This window comes from Cibotium barometz, chromosome 6 (genome assembly GCF_041138505.1).
Source record: "Cibotium barometz isolate CiBa-2024 chromosome 6, ASM4113850v1, whole genome shotgun sequence".
In the NCBI taxonomy this organism is placed as follows: domain Eukaryota; kingdom Viridiplantae; phylum Streptophyta; class Polypodiopsida; order Cyatheales; family Cibotiaceae; genus Cibotium; species Cibotium barometz.
This window is the reverse complement of record NC_141051.1, coordinates 47450883-47468117: the sequence shown is the minus strand read 5'-3', so window position 1 is coordinate 47468117 and position 17235 is coordinate 47450883. Positions and strand designations below refer to the sequence as shown.

Sequence of the window (17235 nt, the reverse complement as noted above, 5' to 3'; positions counted from 1 at the left end):
AATTAGGTTCTAAGATAGATTAGCTTGGACTCATAAAGAGACTTGAGATGTGCAAAGTGCATGAGATGATTCATTGCTTGAAAAATGACCCCTTTTATAGCGTGGAGGTACAAATCTCACGGGACTTCCCTTTCATATGGGATAAATGTCTACTTGCCATATGGCATTTCTCACTCCATACCTCTTGTCTAGTGCACTTTGGCACCACAATTCTCAACAGTTTTTCCATGCGCGGACGAAACACATTGAGGTACACTACCACTTCATCTCAGGGAGAGAGTCTTGGCACAGGCGACATCGATTTGGCCTACATCAGCTCACATGATCAGGTCACTGACATCTTCATAAAGGCCTTGGGAGCTGTGAAGCTCCGCAGATTTCAAGATATGCTTCGAGTTCAGGAGTTGGAGTTAAGCTTGAGGGGGAGTGTTGAGATGTCAAGCTTAACATGAGCTGACACTCACAGGGCGCCTACATGACCGTTCGACATTTACATCACTGGTGGCGAGTTTGGTAGCTAGCACCGACATATCTTCGCCAGAGATTCTACAGCTGGACTACACCGACTATTCCACATCTACCTACTCCACTTCAGCGTGTTCACATTATGGACCACTTGTATATACTCTAATACGTATGTTAGCCACTTTATCTCCTTTGTAGACCTCTTTTGTTAAAGAAGAAGAAGAACAATTTTCAGCCTCTCACCTTGTGTGCTGTCTTCTAGGGTTTGTGTGAGTGTGAGTGTGCTTGTAAGAGCTCAAGCTCCCTTCTCCCTTGCATCTTTTCAATGTTGTAAAGAGTAATAATATGCATTCAATCACATGAAAAGGCATGTGCAATGACATGCAACACTATGCAAGTGCATGCAAATAGTATTACATGCAAATAGTAATTACATGCAACACTATGCAAGTGTATGCAAATAGTATTACATGCAAAGACATTAAATGAAATGCAAGACTATGCAAGTGTATACAAAGATAAATAAAGGGCATAAGTGCTTATATAAGTGCATCCAAGGGATAATAAAGGGCAAGTAATGCCATGGTGGTCGTTCCCCGCGCCCAGAGAGAGCAACCAGGGTGCCCACAAAGAGAGAGAGAGAGAGAGAGAGAGAGAGAGAGAGAGAGAGGGAGGGGATAGAGAGAGAGATAATGATAATAACATTCCAACACATGCAAAGGAATAATAAAAGAAAACATAGTGTGTGTGTGTGTGTGTGTGTGTGTGTGTGAGAGAGAGAGAGAGAGAGAGAGAGAGAGAGAGAGGGGCAAGGTGGGAGATGAGATGAAAGAGAGAGCGGAGAGAGATAAAGAGAGGGGACAGAGAGAGAGAGAGAGAGAGAGAGAGAGAGAGAGGGAGTAAGATGAGGTGAGATGAAGAGAGAGATACATGGCGGAAGAAAGAGTGAGAGGAAGGGAGATGAAGTGAGAGAGAGAGAGAGAGAGAGAGAGAGAGAGAGAGAGAGATGGAAGAAGGTGGGAGAGGGAAGGGAGGAGAGAGAGAAGAGGAACGGAGATTGAGAGAGAGAGAGAGAGAGAGAGAGAGAGAGAGAGAGAGAGAAGAAGAAGGTGGTGGAAGAGGAGAGGAGAGGAAAGAGGGAGACAGAGAGGGATGGAAGAGGGTGGAAAGAGGAAAAAGGGGAGAGAGAGAGAGAGAGAGAGAGAGAGAGAGAGAGAGGGAGGGAGGGAGGGGAGAGAAAAGGGAGGAGAGAGAGAGAGAGAGAGTAGGAAGAAGGTGGGAGAGGGAGGGTAGAGAAAAGGGAGGAGAGAGAGAAGAGGAAGGGAAAGAGAGAGAAGAGTGTGGTGGAGGGAGAGAGAGGAAAGGGAGGAGAGAGGGAAAGGGAGAGAGAGAGAGAGGGAAGAAGAGTGTGGTGGAGGGAGAGAGAGGAAAGGGAGGAGCGAGGGAAGAGGGTGGGAGAGAGAAGAGGGAAGAGGGAGGGAGAGGGTGAAATGGAAGTAAGATGAAGTGAGGGAGAGAGGAAAGGGAGGAGGTAAGGTGGGCTAGAGGGGATGGGATGAGAGGTGGTGGTGGAGGTGGGAGGAGACAGGAGAAGCTAGTGGAGGGACTAGAGAGAGAATGTTCACATCTTTAAGAGAGAAGGATTTCTAGCAAAAGCTCCCTCAAAAAACACACTCACTCTAATCTCTGTGATTAAGTTATTCATCATGCCTAATCCATATCCTTAATCATAGCTGCTATGGTTCTTTCAATAATATCATAACAATGTAGATGTGTTGCTCCTTTGATATTTGTTTTTATTTAGTGATACAAGACTTAGCTACATTATGCTTGATAGTTTTGTTTCCAGATTAAGTATCTAATGTTGGAAAAGCATTTGCTCAATGCTCCACTCTCATGTTGGTACTATGGGTGACATATGTGTTGTATTTTGTAAGGCCCCCTTTATGAGGAGTAGCTGTTGTGTGGTGAGCACCCGGGTTCCAAGACATTAGATGGTTAGGAGAAGGGTTATGTAGACTTAGCACTCTACCAAGTAGAATGCATGCATGTATAAGCTATGTGACCGCATTAGTGAGTGTTAGATAACAAACCAAGGACATATTATTCTCGGGTTTTGGGGCCCATTTGAGGGTTGAGACAGTCTCTGATGGTTGTGCAACTGTGTAGAAGTTCCCACGAGACACTGTTATAGCCTAATATGGTCCTAGTCGGATGATATGATCAATTGGTCATTTTGGACCAAGTCATAGGTTGGCTTGACGTGGCCGCCCTCCATGTCAATGTCGACCCTTGGTACTATATATAGACTAGTTTGGTAGCCTTAGTTAATCATTATGTTCATTGTGTTCAAGCACTCTTGTAAGCAAGAGATCCTTCGTCAATAGTCTAGTTAGATTGCCACCATCAAAGCTCCTTACATGGAGCACATGAGTGGGCAGACAACCATCAGTTTTGTAATCAAAGTTTGTTAGTAGTAATATTGTTCACTCTCCACTTCTTTCTACAATTTAGTGCTTTATATTGTGTTGATCTTGTTTCTGCTATTGTGTTTTCTTACATGTAAATGGTAGTCCTCTCTAGTATAAGTTTAAAGAAACATCGTAAGAAGATTAAGGCATTGCAATATTTTCGGAGCACATGAGTGGGCAGACAACCATCAGTTTTATAATCAAAGTTTGTTAGTAGTAATATTGTTTACTCTCCACTTCTTTCTACAATTTATTGCTTTATATTGTGTTGATCCTGCTTTTGCTAGTGTGTTTTCTTACATGTTAATGGTAGTCCTCTCTAGTATAAGTTTAAAGAAACATCGTAAAGAAGATTAAGGCATTGCAATATTTTCAAAGTCTCCAAGTCCATATTAAAATGAGTTGAAATCTCTTATTGCAATTAGCACACAATATGCTAATATTTAGAGGAAAATATACAAAACTAAAAAAGGAAATTAAAAATCTTACCAAAACCTTTGTGTGTGTACCCCAAGCATGCAAACCCAACTTCTTAGCATAATGCAGCGATTAAATATCAAAGGGTAAAACTTTCGCACCTAATAATACATGCACCATTATCATTGAGGTAAAGTTGGAATAGATGCTCTTTTACTAAGTCAAAGTACTAATGACCAAAATTAACTCCTTCCCGGCAAGAGGTCATTTATGAGATGTAGAGTCGATCGACAAAACAAAATTTGATAAAAAGAAGCATTCATGTATTGCAAGTGAGATAATAGATATGAAATCAAATCAAGGAGATTAAATTTGTGTTGGCATTCACTCGTAGATGATTGACAAGGGGGAAGGGGTAAATCGAGGGGTTGGCAAAGAAAAAAGAAGCCTCTCATCACACATTAGATGTAATTTAGAAACCAGTAGAAAAGTTTTAAAAAATGAATATATGTGAGTCTTTCAATGAAGAAAGTAAAATAAAAAATGAATGATTCCAATTAAAATGTGTTGATCAAGGAGTTTGAGTGAAAAAACACTCCCAAAAAAACACCCACTTACCGCTATATCATGAATAAGGCATGGAAATGCTAACAAACACTGACCATAATATGGCACCAAAATGTTTTTTGCATTTCATTAAATATATTATGTGAGATTTTCAAGAATAAGAGTGTTTTTCTAAGGTTTCATTTTAGTATGTAATTATTAATGCTTGAAAGTCAATGAAATGATGACCCCCATTTCCTCTCTATTTAAGGCAATAAAATGATGACCCCCCATATCGTTTCTATTTACATATATTCACCCATATGCTTTCTATTTTTACAATCCTACCTATTTAAGACAATAAAATGATGACCCCCCCCATATTTTCTATTTGCATGCATTCATCCATATCTTTTCTATTTAAGGTCCACAATTCTCTATAAAAAGCCTCAAAGGGCTCACTCAACCACTCAGAGAGAAGGAGTAGAGGGAGGGGTGGGAGAAACTCATTTCTAAGATTGTATTAATTAAATACCATGTCTCAGTGGCATTTAATTAATACATATCAAATAATTTGTTTTATATATATATATACCAAATAATATAGCCCCCTTGTAAACACTGACCATAATATCAAACACTCACCAAAATATAGCCCCCTTGTAAACACCCTAAGTTTTATGAACATTTTTGGAAGGAAGGCATTGCCAAAGCCCTAGTCTCTCTCTAGGGTATGGTCTTTGCGCTGGAGCTCGACACAGCAGGGGGTTTCGAAAGCAAAATTATGGACGATGCAGCCAAGGACTATGCAGCTGGCTTCGCCGCTGGAGTGGCCACTGTTCTCATCGGACACCCTTTCGACACCGTCAAGGTTCGTGCAGTTGCTTTGTTCTATGGTGGAATGCAGACATCCTCAAATGCAACTCGTGGGGAGCGTGCGTTTGAAGTTGGGTGGTTTGGGTGAATGGAAGAGACACAGCTACTGGTAACCTCATAGGAACCATCAAACTGGGATTCCAAGATCACATCCATGCATGATGTGACTCCAGAGGGACGAACATGCACGCTTATAGGCAGGCATGCACTAAAACACCACCATCTGTCACATAACGACCGTTCCTAGAGCTAGAGACCATCTAGAATCATTAGGTTTAACCTGTGTTAGCTCCACGCTTCAAGCATTACTTCTAATCTCAAGGATGTCTCGTACTTATTCGGGAGTCTCAGCGTATCCATTATGCTGATGCTCTTAGATGTCAGTTCAGCCAAGCATGCTCAGAAAATGGCAGTTCACATGCATATAAAGTCAAGTCTAGTGTGAACATGCAGCATTGGCAATGCAACATTGTCAGCAGGATGCATGGTGAATATAAGCATGGCAACAATGCTGGGCAAGAGAAGATCAAGCTAGGCAGCGGATGTGCAGCCTTGGCAGGGGATTTGGAACTCCGAGCAATATAAGGATCTCATGTTTGCTGTTTAATCCTTGTGTGTTTGTGGAAACACTAGCTTTTTTTTGATGAAAAGCATAGAGAAGGTTTTAGAGAAAGATAAGATGTTGCACACCATCTCATTCAGGCTGGGCTTGATCATCTCTATGCATGCAAGGAGCTTGATCTTTATTGCGTTACTGCATGAAGATATGCTAAAGATTATGGATGAGTATTGTCCGATTGATACACCTCCATCAGAAAGCTCCATTTTAAATCGAGCTCTTAGCTGCTGCCATGTGTTGCAATCATCCATGTAGGGTGATTAAAAATTCTCCTATGCTTATTTGTTTCTAAATTCCTTGCATGTTGGTCTCTTCAGATTACTTCACAAGAATTTAATATTAATAATAATACTTATTTTTAGATTTAATACTCTAGGCCCTGCCAAACCTTGGTGTAATGGTTCCTTAAACTCGATTAGCAAGGCTTTACATGGCAATAAACTGCCATAGTTGTTACCTTATCTTGAATTCAGCTTAACTCAATACGAGCTTATTGAATGCAAAGTTGTTGATTTCTTGGTTGTCATGTTTCGCAGGTGAAGTTACAGACACAGAACACTGAAGTTAACACGGTCAAATATCGCAATGCGGCACATTGTATCATTGACATTCTAAAGACCGAAAGGGTGGGATTAGAATACTAATTTCATTCTGATCTTTTAATGCCTTTTTTATACACAAAATGACAAATAATCTTCCTTTCGTGTATTTGTTTGTTCTAGTAAAAGCCTAAATGACAAATAATCTTTCTTTTGTGTATTTGTTTGTTCTAGTGCAAAGGCTTTTACAAGGGTGCAACCTCATCATTTGTTGGTGTTGCTTTGGAAAGCTCAGTGCTCTTTGGGGCTTATTCTCAGATGAGATCTGCATTGCAGGTATTACATGAAAGGGAAAGCTTTTGTAGGTACATTCAATGATGCATTTTGTGTATATATTGCAGTGTCTAGGTAGTAATGTCAATGTTTGGCTCCGTAAACATGCTCATTCGGATGTATGACATCCTTGGTATCCAAAAGCTATGTGTGCAGGACATCATAGAGAGTTAGTATGACTAGCTAGGATGTGCATTGATGCTAGTATGACTAGTAGATGGCACTCTAGTATGACTAGAATTGGGGGCTTTGCTGATATGATTGGTACTCCCACGGGGGTTTGCTAGTATAACCAGTTTTTGTATCTAGTGTGATTGGATCCAGCTAGTATGACTAGCACACTCTACTCATTGTATTCAAAAGAAAATCAAACTAAAAACTTGCATAGAAACCTTGTTTTCTTAAAGGCAAAACGCTGATGCACTAATCCTCACGAAAAGAGTGGATACAACCAGTCCGTAGGCGAGGAGTGGACTCCCTAGGTAGAGGGTTGAAGGTGCTCACCAAAGTGATCAACTAGAATGATGATGAAATGAGGAAGAGAGCAATCCATATATATACTCTAATATGAGCAAGCCGCCTGGCGAGTTCGTTTCGTTCCGACTTCAATAGACAAGAAAGTTGAGAGATTTAGCATAGGAATGACGGCGAGCATCAAGTTTGAAGCAATTAGTGATTCAGGGCATAGAGTTTGTGTCACAATCGGGTGCATGGTTATACAGAATTTAATACTGAAATCACAAGATTATCATCCTTTCATCACCTGCCATATCTCACATACACATCCATTACCGTTGATTATACAAATTGAAAATACTAAAAAGAAATGATACTTCACTAGGGACCAGCAGATGGGTGGTCCCCCCTCCCGCTCTTGAAGGATTTGTATTGCGTTAAGGGAGTAAGAATTTCACGAGTACATAAAATGGGTGGCTTGGCCCAGCCATACACCACCGTTAATTCCAAAATAATTGAATATGAAAACAATTCACAAATACTATACTTGCCCACAAGTAGCCGAGCTAAATGCTAGCAATATGATGCCCAACACCCTTCACCAAAATTGCCCAGCAATCTCGAATTGAATGGAAGCTTAGCTTTCTGCAAATGTAGCTTAGCTTCTATAAGATCAACCATGTAGTGGTTGAAAATCAGCCTTAGGAGAATGCCCAACACTTCCCAAGGGTTCTCCCGTGTAGAGAAAGTAGCAATCGGAACCAAGATGATTCTTCCAAAGCTTCAATCTTTGGAAATAGTCTTCTTCTTCTTTTTTCAAGCTTGAATGGAGTCTTTCAATTCTGAGAATCGGAGTTTTGCTAGTTTCGTAGTGTTTTTGGAGAGAGAAAACACTATGGTATGGCTGGAAAAATACTCTACAATAAGTACACCAGATAGAGCAATACACAAAGGCCAAGTAATGCGTTTGAAATGGGAATTTATAGAGCTGTAATCAGCCTAGAAGGAGGCGCCTAGATGAAGAGAAGAAGTGGAGAATATTGCTCATGAAACGTTGTGGTAGGGAGATGTTTGTGCATGACTTTTGGATCACAAAGAATGGCTACTAATCAAAAGAGCAACTCGTGTAGTAAAAGTTGAGGAAAAGACTTACTTTTCTTACTTTTCTTTTTGAGTTATAACTAACTTGCATGACTTCTTTTGGGGAAAAGTGAGCTTCCATGATTTGCTTTTAAGTAAAGTGAACTTGCATGGCACATTTTTAGGTGTATGAAAAGATAAAGCTTTGCATGATGCATGCATGTAGCTGGAAAAGCTTGCATGTTGCATGCATGGGGGTTTCTAGTATGCATGAAAGTTTTTGGCCATGCATGTCGCATGCATTTGGGTTTCTAACTATGTATGTCACATGCATGGGGGTTTCTGGCCATGTATGTCGCATGCATGGGGGTTTCTCATCATGGAGAAGAAAATCATCAACCATATTTAACTAAACTATCATGCATGCATGCATGCATGGAGATAGAAAACCCGCATAAGAGTGGGCTGCCTTCAAAATATCAACTATTCATGTACAAATCCATCAATACAAGTTAACTGAAGACACTATGCAACATACTAGCCCATGGGTGCAATCCAAGCGTCCCTAGATCCATGAGCTTCTCATGACACATGTAATAAAATCCAGGCATTGTCCAGGCAAACAAAACAATAGACACAAATAAAAATAAGCCATGCACACAAATGTATGCATTTAAACACATATTTTAGAAGTTAAGCAGAAGGGGATGTCACGTGCATCCTGCACTTGGATGCCACGTGGACATATTTGAACAAGAAGGTGCAAGACCTGGAGTGGAAATTGGTCCCATGTGAGCCTAGTCCAGGACGAGTTAGCCAGGGTTCCACTCTACGTGTCCGAGGTCAAGTGTGCATTGTTCTGCACATGAAGCAGTGCCAGTCCGTACTGAGAGTCTTCCTCTGGTGTCGTGTATTTGGTTTGCAACCAGATGCCAGGCATCTGTCTAGAAGCATGTAGGTTGCATGTAGAAAGGGGCCAGCCCTTGCGGGTACCCCAGAAAGGAGATGACATATCTCTTGCATGGGCTTTAGGTGGGCTTAGGCCACCCAAGAGGGGCTAGGCAAACCCTAGGACTTGCCCACCAGCCCTAGGAGGGGCTGGGCAGGCTGACGGCCAGCCCAAGAGGGCTTGGCCAGGCAGCCGATTGGCCTTTGAGCCAGCCCAGCCAGTCGGCCAGGTCTGGGTGCTGCGTAGCACCCAGATGGCCAGGGCCAGGAGGCTGCCCAGCAGCGAGGGAAGCACCCAGTGGCTAGCATGTTAGCAATGTGAAACGAATGATTAAAAAAGGCATTTATTACTTTTGGACCAGGTCGTGAGGCTCCTAACAGCAGGCCGACCAGTAGGATTTAGGGGTATAAATACCCAACCTAGAATTCAGTCATAGTATCTTATTATTCACAACGGTTGCTACGTTCCAAGGGCTAGGACAGCCAAGGGGAAGGTGCTCAACCAAGGTGAAGAAGTGCAGGTCAAGAATCAGTCTTTATTTTAGATTTACATCATTCTAATAGAGCAAATACACCATTTGTGGTGGGGGCCCTACAGAGGGTATTCGGACCCAATACTGTGTCCTCCTCTCTCTCTCTCTAGCCCCAGAGTATAGCCGCACTAGAGGTACACTGATTGATCGGGCTATAGAGCTGGGGCGGTCCAGGCGCCCCAAGATGAGAGGCCCATCTCGACACCGGCGGAGACTACATCAGAGGATCAGGACCATACTAGCACGGCATGGGAGACGTCCAGTCAGAGTACTCACCATGGAGGACATTGAGGATATCCGCCATCGACCGATGAGAGACATCTTTGGATAGTGATGTGTATGATGCTTACCTTTGTTGCTGGAGTTTTCCTCCCAAATGTTATCCATTAGGAGCTCCTAGTACCGTACTTTTCCTCACAGTTATTTTAGTTTCAGTTAGTTGTTTTTAGCTTTTCTTACACAGACATTGTATCAGATCCACCAATTGTTGTAACCTTTTTGGTCTCATAGGTCATTTTGGCCTTTTGAAGACGTTAATATTTCATTTCATTTCATTTCATTTCATTTCTCTCTCTCTCTCTCTCTCTCTCTCTCTCTCTCTTTTCTGCACATCTTCTATGTTGTGGGTTATATTCGTCATGAATGATTGCTGAATTTTGAGCATTGAAGTTACTGATTCTTCCACCAAGCTTTTGCACGATACAGAAAGAGAGTGGAGAGGAGAAACAAATGCAAAAAACTCAGATCTGCCTCTCCAAAGAAGAAACGCAGGTTTGAAACACTGTGGACAGCCACCAAGTTTGTGTGAAAACGCAAAAAATCAGCACCAATCAGTGATTCCAGCTCTAGACGTCTCTGGGCTTTAATACCATGTCAGAGGGCAGCGGAAAGATGTAGACAAATGACAAAAATGCTCAAGAGGGAGATGAGAGAAAACTTGGAATCTGGTGCTTGGCACCCTCTCTTGTATCTAAAATCACTCAATCGGAATAAATCTTTTCCTTAGGAGGGGCTGGCCTGTTCCAATCCTAGTGCTGTCTCTTGATCACATCATTTTACATGTGGATGGTGTTGTGTTATGTTAATCTTTAATAATTAAGTAGTTACGGAATTTGGGCTCCTAATCCACATTGATTTCATTGGTAAAAGGGTTGAGGTTTCCTTCTTCACTACGGTGGAAGAGGTTCTCTTCTATGCTAAACAGGGATTAGCAGGATTAATTGAAGATGGTTGACTGTTCTCCATCTCATGTGAGAGGCACCCCAGAGAGACCTATTACTGGTCATTTGGAAATTGATCCAAAGGAAGTTCTAAAGCAAAAGGAGGAAGCGATAGAGAGACAACGGAGGCAATTCCAGGAGCAAGAAGATATCAAGAAGTGTCTAAGAAATATCAATACTTAGTTCATAATGTATGAATTTATTGAATTGTTAGGTGTTGGGAAGATATTGCAATGCTATCTTTAACTTGCATGCATATCAACAAGATTGGGTGAGATAGTCGAAGTCTCTGTGATCATTGTTTCTAACAGCAGAAGGAGACCCTGTTTCGTGAGTGCTTAATTGCATGGCCTTGAATGTGCTGGTTTCTTGTCATAGGAGTGTTTCTTGATTGTGGGTTTCTTGTCATAGGGGTGTTTCTTGATTGCGGGTTTCTTGATTGGTGTGTGTAATTTTAGTGATTGAATAAGCAATGTATGCAGGCCCTGATGCTGTATTATTTGGCATGGTGGCTGATTCTTGGAAGGGAAGAGATTGTAGCGAACCAGAGCTTTCTTCTATTGTACCTGCCGCTGCTGTTGGTGGAGCATGCATCAGTCTGATTTTGTGCCCTACCGAGCTTGTGAAGGCAAGTTTACTCTCTAGATATGCAGAAAGGTGAACTTAGATTCTAACGTGTACTCTTTTTTCCCACAAGAGAAGCTGTGTTTTGATTTGGTGAGGTCTGGGGGGCTCAGTGTCGGTTGCAGGTACAGGCAGGTGAAGGGGGGACAAGCTCTACACGTGTGCAAAGATATAATGGGCCTTTGGATTGTGTGCAAAAAACGATCAGAAATGATGGAGTAGGTGTACTATATTATACTTCTTTATTCAGGCACCCTTGAACTTTGCAGCCCTAAGTTGTGATATACTTTCCTGCAGGTACAAGGTCTGTTCAGGGGCGGTCTTACAACCCTAATTAGGGAATGTACCGGAAACTCTTTCTTCTTTACCACATATGAGTTCACCAGATACGGGCTCCTGTCAGCTCTAAAATACCCTGAAGACTTTGGGTCACCACAATCCGAGCCTGATCCATGGCAAAAATATTTGTATGGTAAAGCATATTCGAAAGTTATGGTTGAAGGGGCAGTGGATGTTTTGAGTGGTGGACTGGCGGGCATGGCGGTAAGCAAACAGACAAGTGTTGAAAAAGCATTCATGACTGCTTTTGTAGAGTTGCTTGCGTTTTAGAAAACCCATTTCAGAACTGAAGAGTTTGTACACGTGTCATGCAGTTTTGGGCTGTTGTCTTGCCATTCGATGTTGCCAAGACACGCATACAGACAGCTGTCGATCCGAAATCGAGCAGAAATCCTCTACACAACCTAAAGCTGGTAATGGTTACAGGGTTTGAATGGTCTGTAGATCTTAATTACTGATTCTTGAAGTTATATTGCTTACCTGTATTGTTTCGGCCCAATGAATTGCAGATTTATAGAGAGTTGGGCCTGAGAGGTCTTTATGCAGGATTGGGTCCGACTCTTGCAAGAGCATTTCCTGCAAATGCGGCTGCAATGGTGACATGGGAACTCACAGCAAAGTTTCTTGGGGTACGCCGACACGATCACTAGAGCTTTGGTTCAGACTGGGGTGGCCATAGGTTTTGTTTTGGTCAATTTAGTGCTGTTTTATTTTTCACCCTTGAACCCCAAATAAGTCACCAAGAGGATATATTGCGAACATCCTGATTATTTTGATGGGTCGTAAAGTGATGTTGTGAGCACGACCACTCAGAGTGTTGATTCAAATTGGGGTAGCCATTCGTTTTATTGGCTCCTTGAAATATGGAGTTTCCACCCACCCTCGAACCACCCAAAATAAATCACTCAATTTTGGAGCACTGGTGACTACCAGTGGTCATGATTTTGATTTTAATACACATCGTTTTTTTGTTGGAATTCTTAATGTAGTGATGTAACCCCTTTGAATGGTTTCCTACCATCTTGGTGAAGCAGTCCTAACTACAGAGAGGTATGAGAGTTCATCATCAACTCTCTCTCTCTTTCTCTCTCTCTTAGAGGGGTTGCCATCGTAGCTCTACACTCGCTTATAGAGGAGGATGGTACTATCAGTGGATGAGATCCTGGTATCTCTGGCCATCTTGCTCCGGGATTTTCAGTACCTCCTGAGGCCTGTGTAATTCGCGGGTCTTCTTTTCATTTCATTTTCAGTACTTTTTGTTTCCATGTTCACAGTCTACATATGGAACTTTTGTAAAACACGATGGCCTCATAGATAGACTGGGTCTTTTGTAGACATTAATAAAATTTTTCTTTCTCTCTCTCTCTTGTGAAATGCAGGTACTCAATCCAGAGATCTTGGGCTCAAGTCCTATCCTTTGTACTTGGTGTCATTTGGATCATATAAGAAACTGTTATATGCATTGCGGAAGACCCCTGCTTAAGGTGTGTGTGCTAATTAGTACTTCGTTGCATCAACTTTACTAAATGAAGAGAGCAGAGGAGAGAAATGCACAGTACACCCAATTGGTTTCCAACTAATCCACTCAAGGGCCCCAACCTTTCGGTTAAGATAAGTACGATACAGATCCATCTCTTTGACCTCATTATGTCTCCTTCATTTCCTTGATGAACTTTGGCCTTGGTACCGAGGTTGAACAATAGCCAGTCTCATTGCACTGAACAGTCCCTCATTGGAACAACTTGCCTAGTACCCACTGAGCTGGCTTTTTCTGCATCTGTTTCTTGCAGATTGCTAGCCTTTTCTCTGCTGAAGTGGAGGGTTGTTGTCTTGGACCTCGATGCTGCATGAATGCCTCTGTGATGCTCTGCTGTTCTGTCCGGGAAGTAGATGAGGATTGAGGGATCCAAGGTTCTATTCTTTGGAATAAATTCCCCCCTTTGGTTGGTTGGCCTGCTCGATCACTAAACCAACAGCTTCCTGCCTTGCAAATGCTGCCTGACCTGCTTGACCACTGGCCATGACCACTCGCCAGACTTTCTTGGTCTGTCCAGATGGGTCTTGTTCCAACGGACTGCCTTGTTGCTTGATTTTGGCATCCTTCCTCCCATATGATCTAGACAGGTATTTGGTGCATGGTACTTGGCCTAATATGCTGCTGGACATCTGAAAATACCTCAACTTTGAGTGGGTTACAAAACTATGCAGGGTTATGCACGGAGAACTGCCTGGACTTACCCAAGCTTATCCTGATGGTGACTAGCTTGACATGTCTGATTGATTGCCTTGCTGCATAACTTCGTCAGCCTTCCTTCTGCATGATCTAAACCGATGTCTAGTGGCACTAGGCCTAATAAGCTGCGGGAAATCTCATATATCTAGTGGGTTACAAAACTATGCAGGGTAAATACCTCTTATATTGAATGTAAACATACAATGTGGGCATGTAAGTGCCTCATATATTGAATGTACATATAAATGAACTTTCCACGGAATGTTAATTGTAATTATGAAATTCAAGTTTTGAACTTGGAGTGCTTATGAAGTTTGGTGCTAGCATCTCACGGAAGAATTCTGGTATAATCATGTTTCAGTACAGGTATTTGTGCTCAGTAGGTGGTTGAAATTCCTGGGAAAGTGTTAGTCGATTTCCAGAAAGGGCCTTTAAGGCTTGTCTTAAGTGGTGGATATGAAGAACATTGTTACAAAGGAGTTCAAGATTTCATGTGCGTATTGCCTACAAGAAGGGGCTTATTCTACATGAATACGGTGGTTTGTTATTGTTCTGTCGTCGACTTAGATATGCACAATAATTACTTGATTGCTATTAGGAGAAGATTTTCTTGCGTACAAGGAATTTTTGATGCTTCTCATTAGTGTTCTCTCATGTACCAAAAGAGACTCTTATAAGCGTGCATAGTGCAATGGTCAAAACTTTTCACATTGTGGTGCTTTCGTCCAGGTTGCAGCTAGTTGATATTGTGTTAATTCTTTCTCTCTTTAGTGGTGCATATGGCGTATGCCCTATCAACTACTTTTGTTGTAATAATTCTTTTTATTTGTTATGATCCTTAGTGCTAGGTTTCATTATGATTGAGTTTGCCTTGGACCTCCGGAGCTCTAATTGAAACTTAGTACATAGACCTTTGTATGATTGTATGCTCTTGTGTGTGTGTGTATGCGTGGGGGGGGGGGGGGGGGGGTGGGAGCATATATTGATACCAAGTTCTAGACCCACTATTAGGCACATATGATGTTAGTGGGAATGTTGAAGTATCTAGTCCATACTAAGCATGTTGTAGTTGATGGTTTATTGTCTTGTGGATGACTACCATGAGGCTATAAGTTACACTCTTTTAAGGTGAATTTGGGCATGTTTTTGGATCCATCTAGGTATATATATAAGACTTTTTGTCAAATTCTCATCTTAGAAAAGGGGCTCCTAATGTATGAAACTTGTCTTCACAACATGAAGTCTATAAAATTCTTTATGCATCGAGAGAGCTTTCATAAAGATTGATTTGAAACCATTGATTTAAGCTCATTTTAAAATTTTTGAATGAAGCTGAAGTTGCCAAAGGTGATTTTAAGATGCTTTTAGATATGTACAAGCATATACAAAAATATGGAGTCCGTTGCATAGCAAAGACTTAAGAGTCTGTAAAGCATAAAATCTTGTATTCCTTTGGAGTAATCAATATGTAGTTTCTTCTTTAAGAAAATTATTTTCAAAATTTCAAATTCACTTTGATAACTTATATCATTTAACAATTAATTCAAGAGAAGAGCTCAAAAGTCAATCCTTGCAAATGTGAAGCATTTATACTTGGCAAGCTTTGAGTTTTTTAAATCAAGTCAAGTCATTTTTTGAGTTCAGCCTTTAGACTTTTTGTAGTTATTTTGTTGCCTAGAATTATGAAGAAAAGGCGAGGTTAAGAGGCTACCATTGCTCCACTTGCGTCACGTTTCAGAATGTGATTAGGGTGGAGTAAATTATTGGTGAAGCTTGAAGGTGAGAGTTGTTTACTTAATTTAATAGTCGCGTTTCTTTGTTTCGGAAAATTAATTTGATTGTACCTAAGAAAAACAATCTTTCACTATGTCAATGTCCTTACAGATTGCTCTAGCTTTGAATTGGACAAATAGTGTTTGCATATAGTAGGATTGACAACATTGTTTTCTAGAATTCATTTTGATGACTACCTTACATTACTTGATGTTATCTTTTGTTGCAAATCCCTTTAGTGTGAGTCACCTTTGCATAACTCTTAGGCAACTCAAAGTGTGCTCTTTCTACTTTTGCTTTGCCCATTTCTCTTTTGTCCTTTCTTCTCACTCATATAGTGTCTTGTGAAACGGTTTAGTATTGGGGAAGAAGGGGACGTGAGAGAGGGTATTGTGGTAGATGAAGTGACACTATTGGGTTTGAAGGCACATAAGGAAGTGGTTGCATTTAAAGTACATTTTACACTCTTTTCTTCACTTGCAAAATGTCATGTTATTTCATTTGCACATTCTAGCTTTCATTTGCTTGTTCTAGTGTTTGGGCGACTTAATATGTTGATTTTGGTATGTGTGATTTGACACCTGATTTTTCTGTGGCTTGGAATGTGACCTTGCTTATGGTATATTATCATTGGCACTAATTTTCATGTGAATGGCATGGCAACTTTTCTTGTGGGACTTTGTGTGGGTTTGGCATGTGAACTTTCCTTGAGCGATTTTATTGTTGTTTGGCATGTGCATGTTTTTGTGGTTTTTCCCATGAAGAATCCCCCAAGTAGAAAGCGATTTTTCAAGGGAACCCTCTTAGAGAAAATCTGGTCGTCCTATTGAGGCTTGATTTTTGACGGGTGGGTATGCTTGTCTCGTGATAAATTTTTATGACAGCTTCCATCTAATAAGTGGCGTTCATGTGACAAGTCAAATATATACTTGCCCTTTAGAACCCTTATTCTAAGGTTAAAAATTGTGTGAATATCATCTCTCAATATGGTTTAGATATGAGTGAAAACATAACACTTGATTGCCAACATAGCATACATTACTTATATAGAGCAAAATCCATCATGATTATAAGAACTAGTATTTCAAATTTGAGTGTGTGATAAAACTACCATGACATGGATATTGAACTTTAATAATTATAAACTTCCACATAGAGTAAAAACTAGAACCCCATAAGTATATTGGCCTTAACTAGTATATGATATGCATAACCATACGTAATTAAAGTACTTAGAAATTGTAATTAAAGTATTTAGAAATCAAAGTGCTTATGCTTGGTACGCTCGATTGTGTAATGATAGTTAGAAAGCAACGCAATAAAGATTTTCTAAATAAGTGAATATCAAATGCAAATAGCAACAAGAAAATATGTCTTGGTCCATGTTGAGGCATTTTATACATTGTCAAAGATCCCTCTCTCGTTGGCATCTTTCCATGTTTCAAAGATCCATTCCTAGTCTACATCATCTATTTTTGGACCCGTGAGTGCCACTCTTATTAGTTCATCCAAAGTATTCACCATCAACTTTGTTCTTTGTATGTCCTTGATTAAGTTTTGCTTTGAGAATCCCCTTTCACATGCTACTATCCTTGCTGGTACCACAAGTATTGCTTACCATAACTACATTAAGTTAGGAAAGCTATCATGCCAATCTTTTATCTTGCAAAAATATCTCCAAGCCTCTTTCATGGTAAACCCTTATGCAAGTTATCACAACGAATGCATACATGTCTTTTTCACAAGACTTGTCATCAACCATT

General features: G+C 40.8%; 1 protein-coding gene across 9 annotated transcripts; it reads left to right on the top strand.

The window, feature by feature from the left end:
• Positions 1-4492: 4492 nt before the first annotated feature.
• Positions 4493-14400, top strand: MBAC1 (Mitochondrial substrate carrier family protein). 9 transcript variants are annotated; one of them, XM_086799633.1, is made up of 11 exons: positions 4527-4770; positions 5931-6020; positions 6168-6269; positions 11030-11131; positions 11241-11345; positions 11425-11670; positions 11781-11879; positions 11976-12095; positions 12846-13081; positions 13257-13590; positions 13675-13995. In XM_086799633.1, the coding sequence occupies exons 1-9, from the start codon at positions 4633-4635 to the stop codon at positions 12990-12992; spliced, it is 1149 nt and encodes a 382-aa protein (XP_086655759.1). In that variant the 5' UTR covers positions 4527-4632; the 3' UTR covers positions 12993-13081; positions 13257-13590; positions 13675-13995. The 9 variants fall into 9 exon arrangements, with proteins under 9 accessions (XP_086655763.1, XP_086655759.1, XP_086655757.1 ...); XM_086799637.1 differs by lacking the exons at positions 13257-13590; positions 13675-13995 and adding an exon at positions 14066-14400 and having other exon boundaries at positions 4493-4770; positions 10986-11131; positions 12846-12950; XM_086799631.1 differs by lacking the exons at positions 13257-13590; positions 13675-13995 and adding an exon at positions 14066-14400 and having other exon boundaries at positions 12846-12950.
• The last annotated feature ends 2835 nt before the right edge of the window (positions 14401-17235 follow it).

What these genes read in the sequence shown, in the direction of transcription:
- MBAC1 (XM_086799631.1), top strand. Translation starts at nt 4,633, where the DNA reads ATGGTCTTTGCGCTGGAGCTCGACACAGCAGGGGGTTTCGAAAGCAAA. An exon ending in CTCTACACAACCTAAAGCTG is followed by an intron (nt 11,880 to 11,975) that starts GTAATGGTTACA and finishes AATGAATTGCAG; the next exon opens with ATTTATAGAGAGTTGGGCCT. An exon ending in GCGGAAGACCCCTGCTTAAG is followed by an intron (nt 12,951 to 14,065) that starts GTGTGTGTGCTA and finishes GTTTCAGTACAG; the next exon opens with GTATTTGTGCTCAGTAGGTG.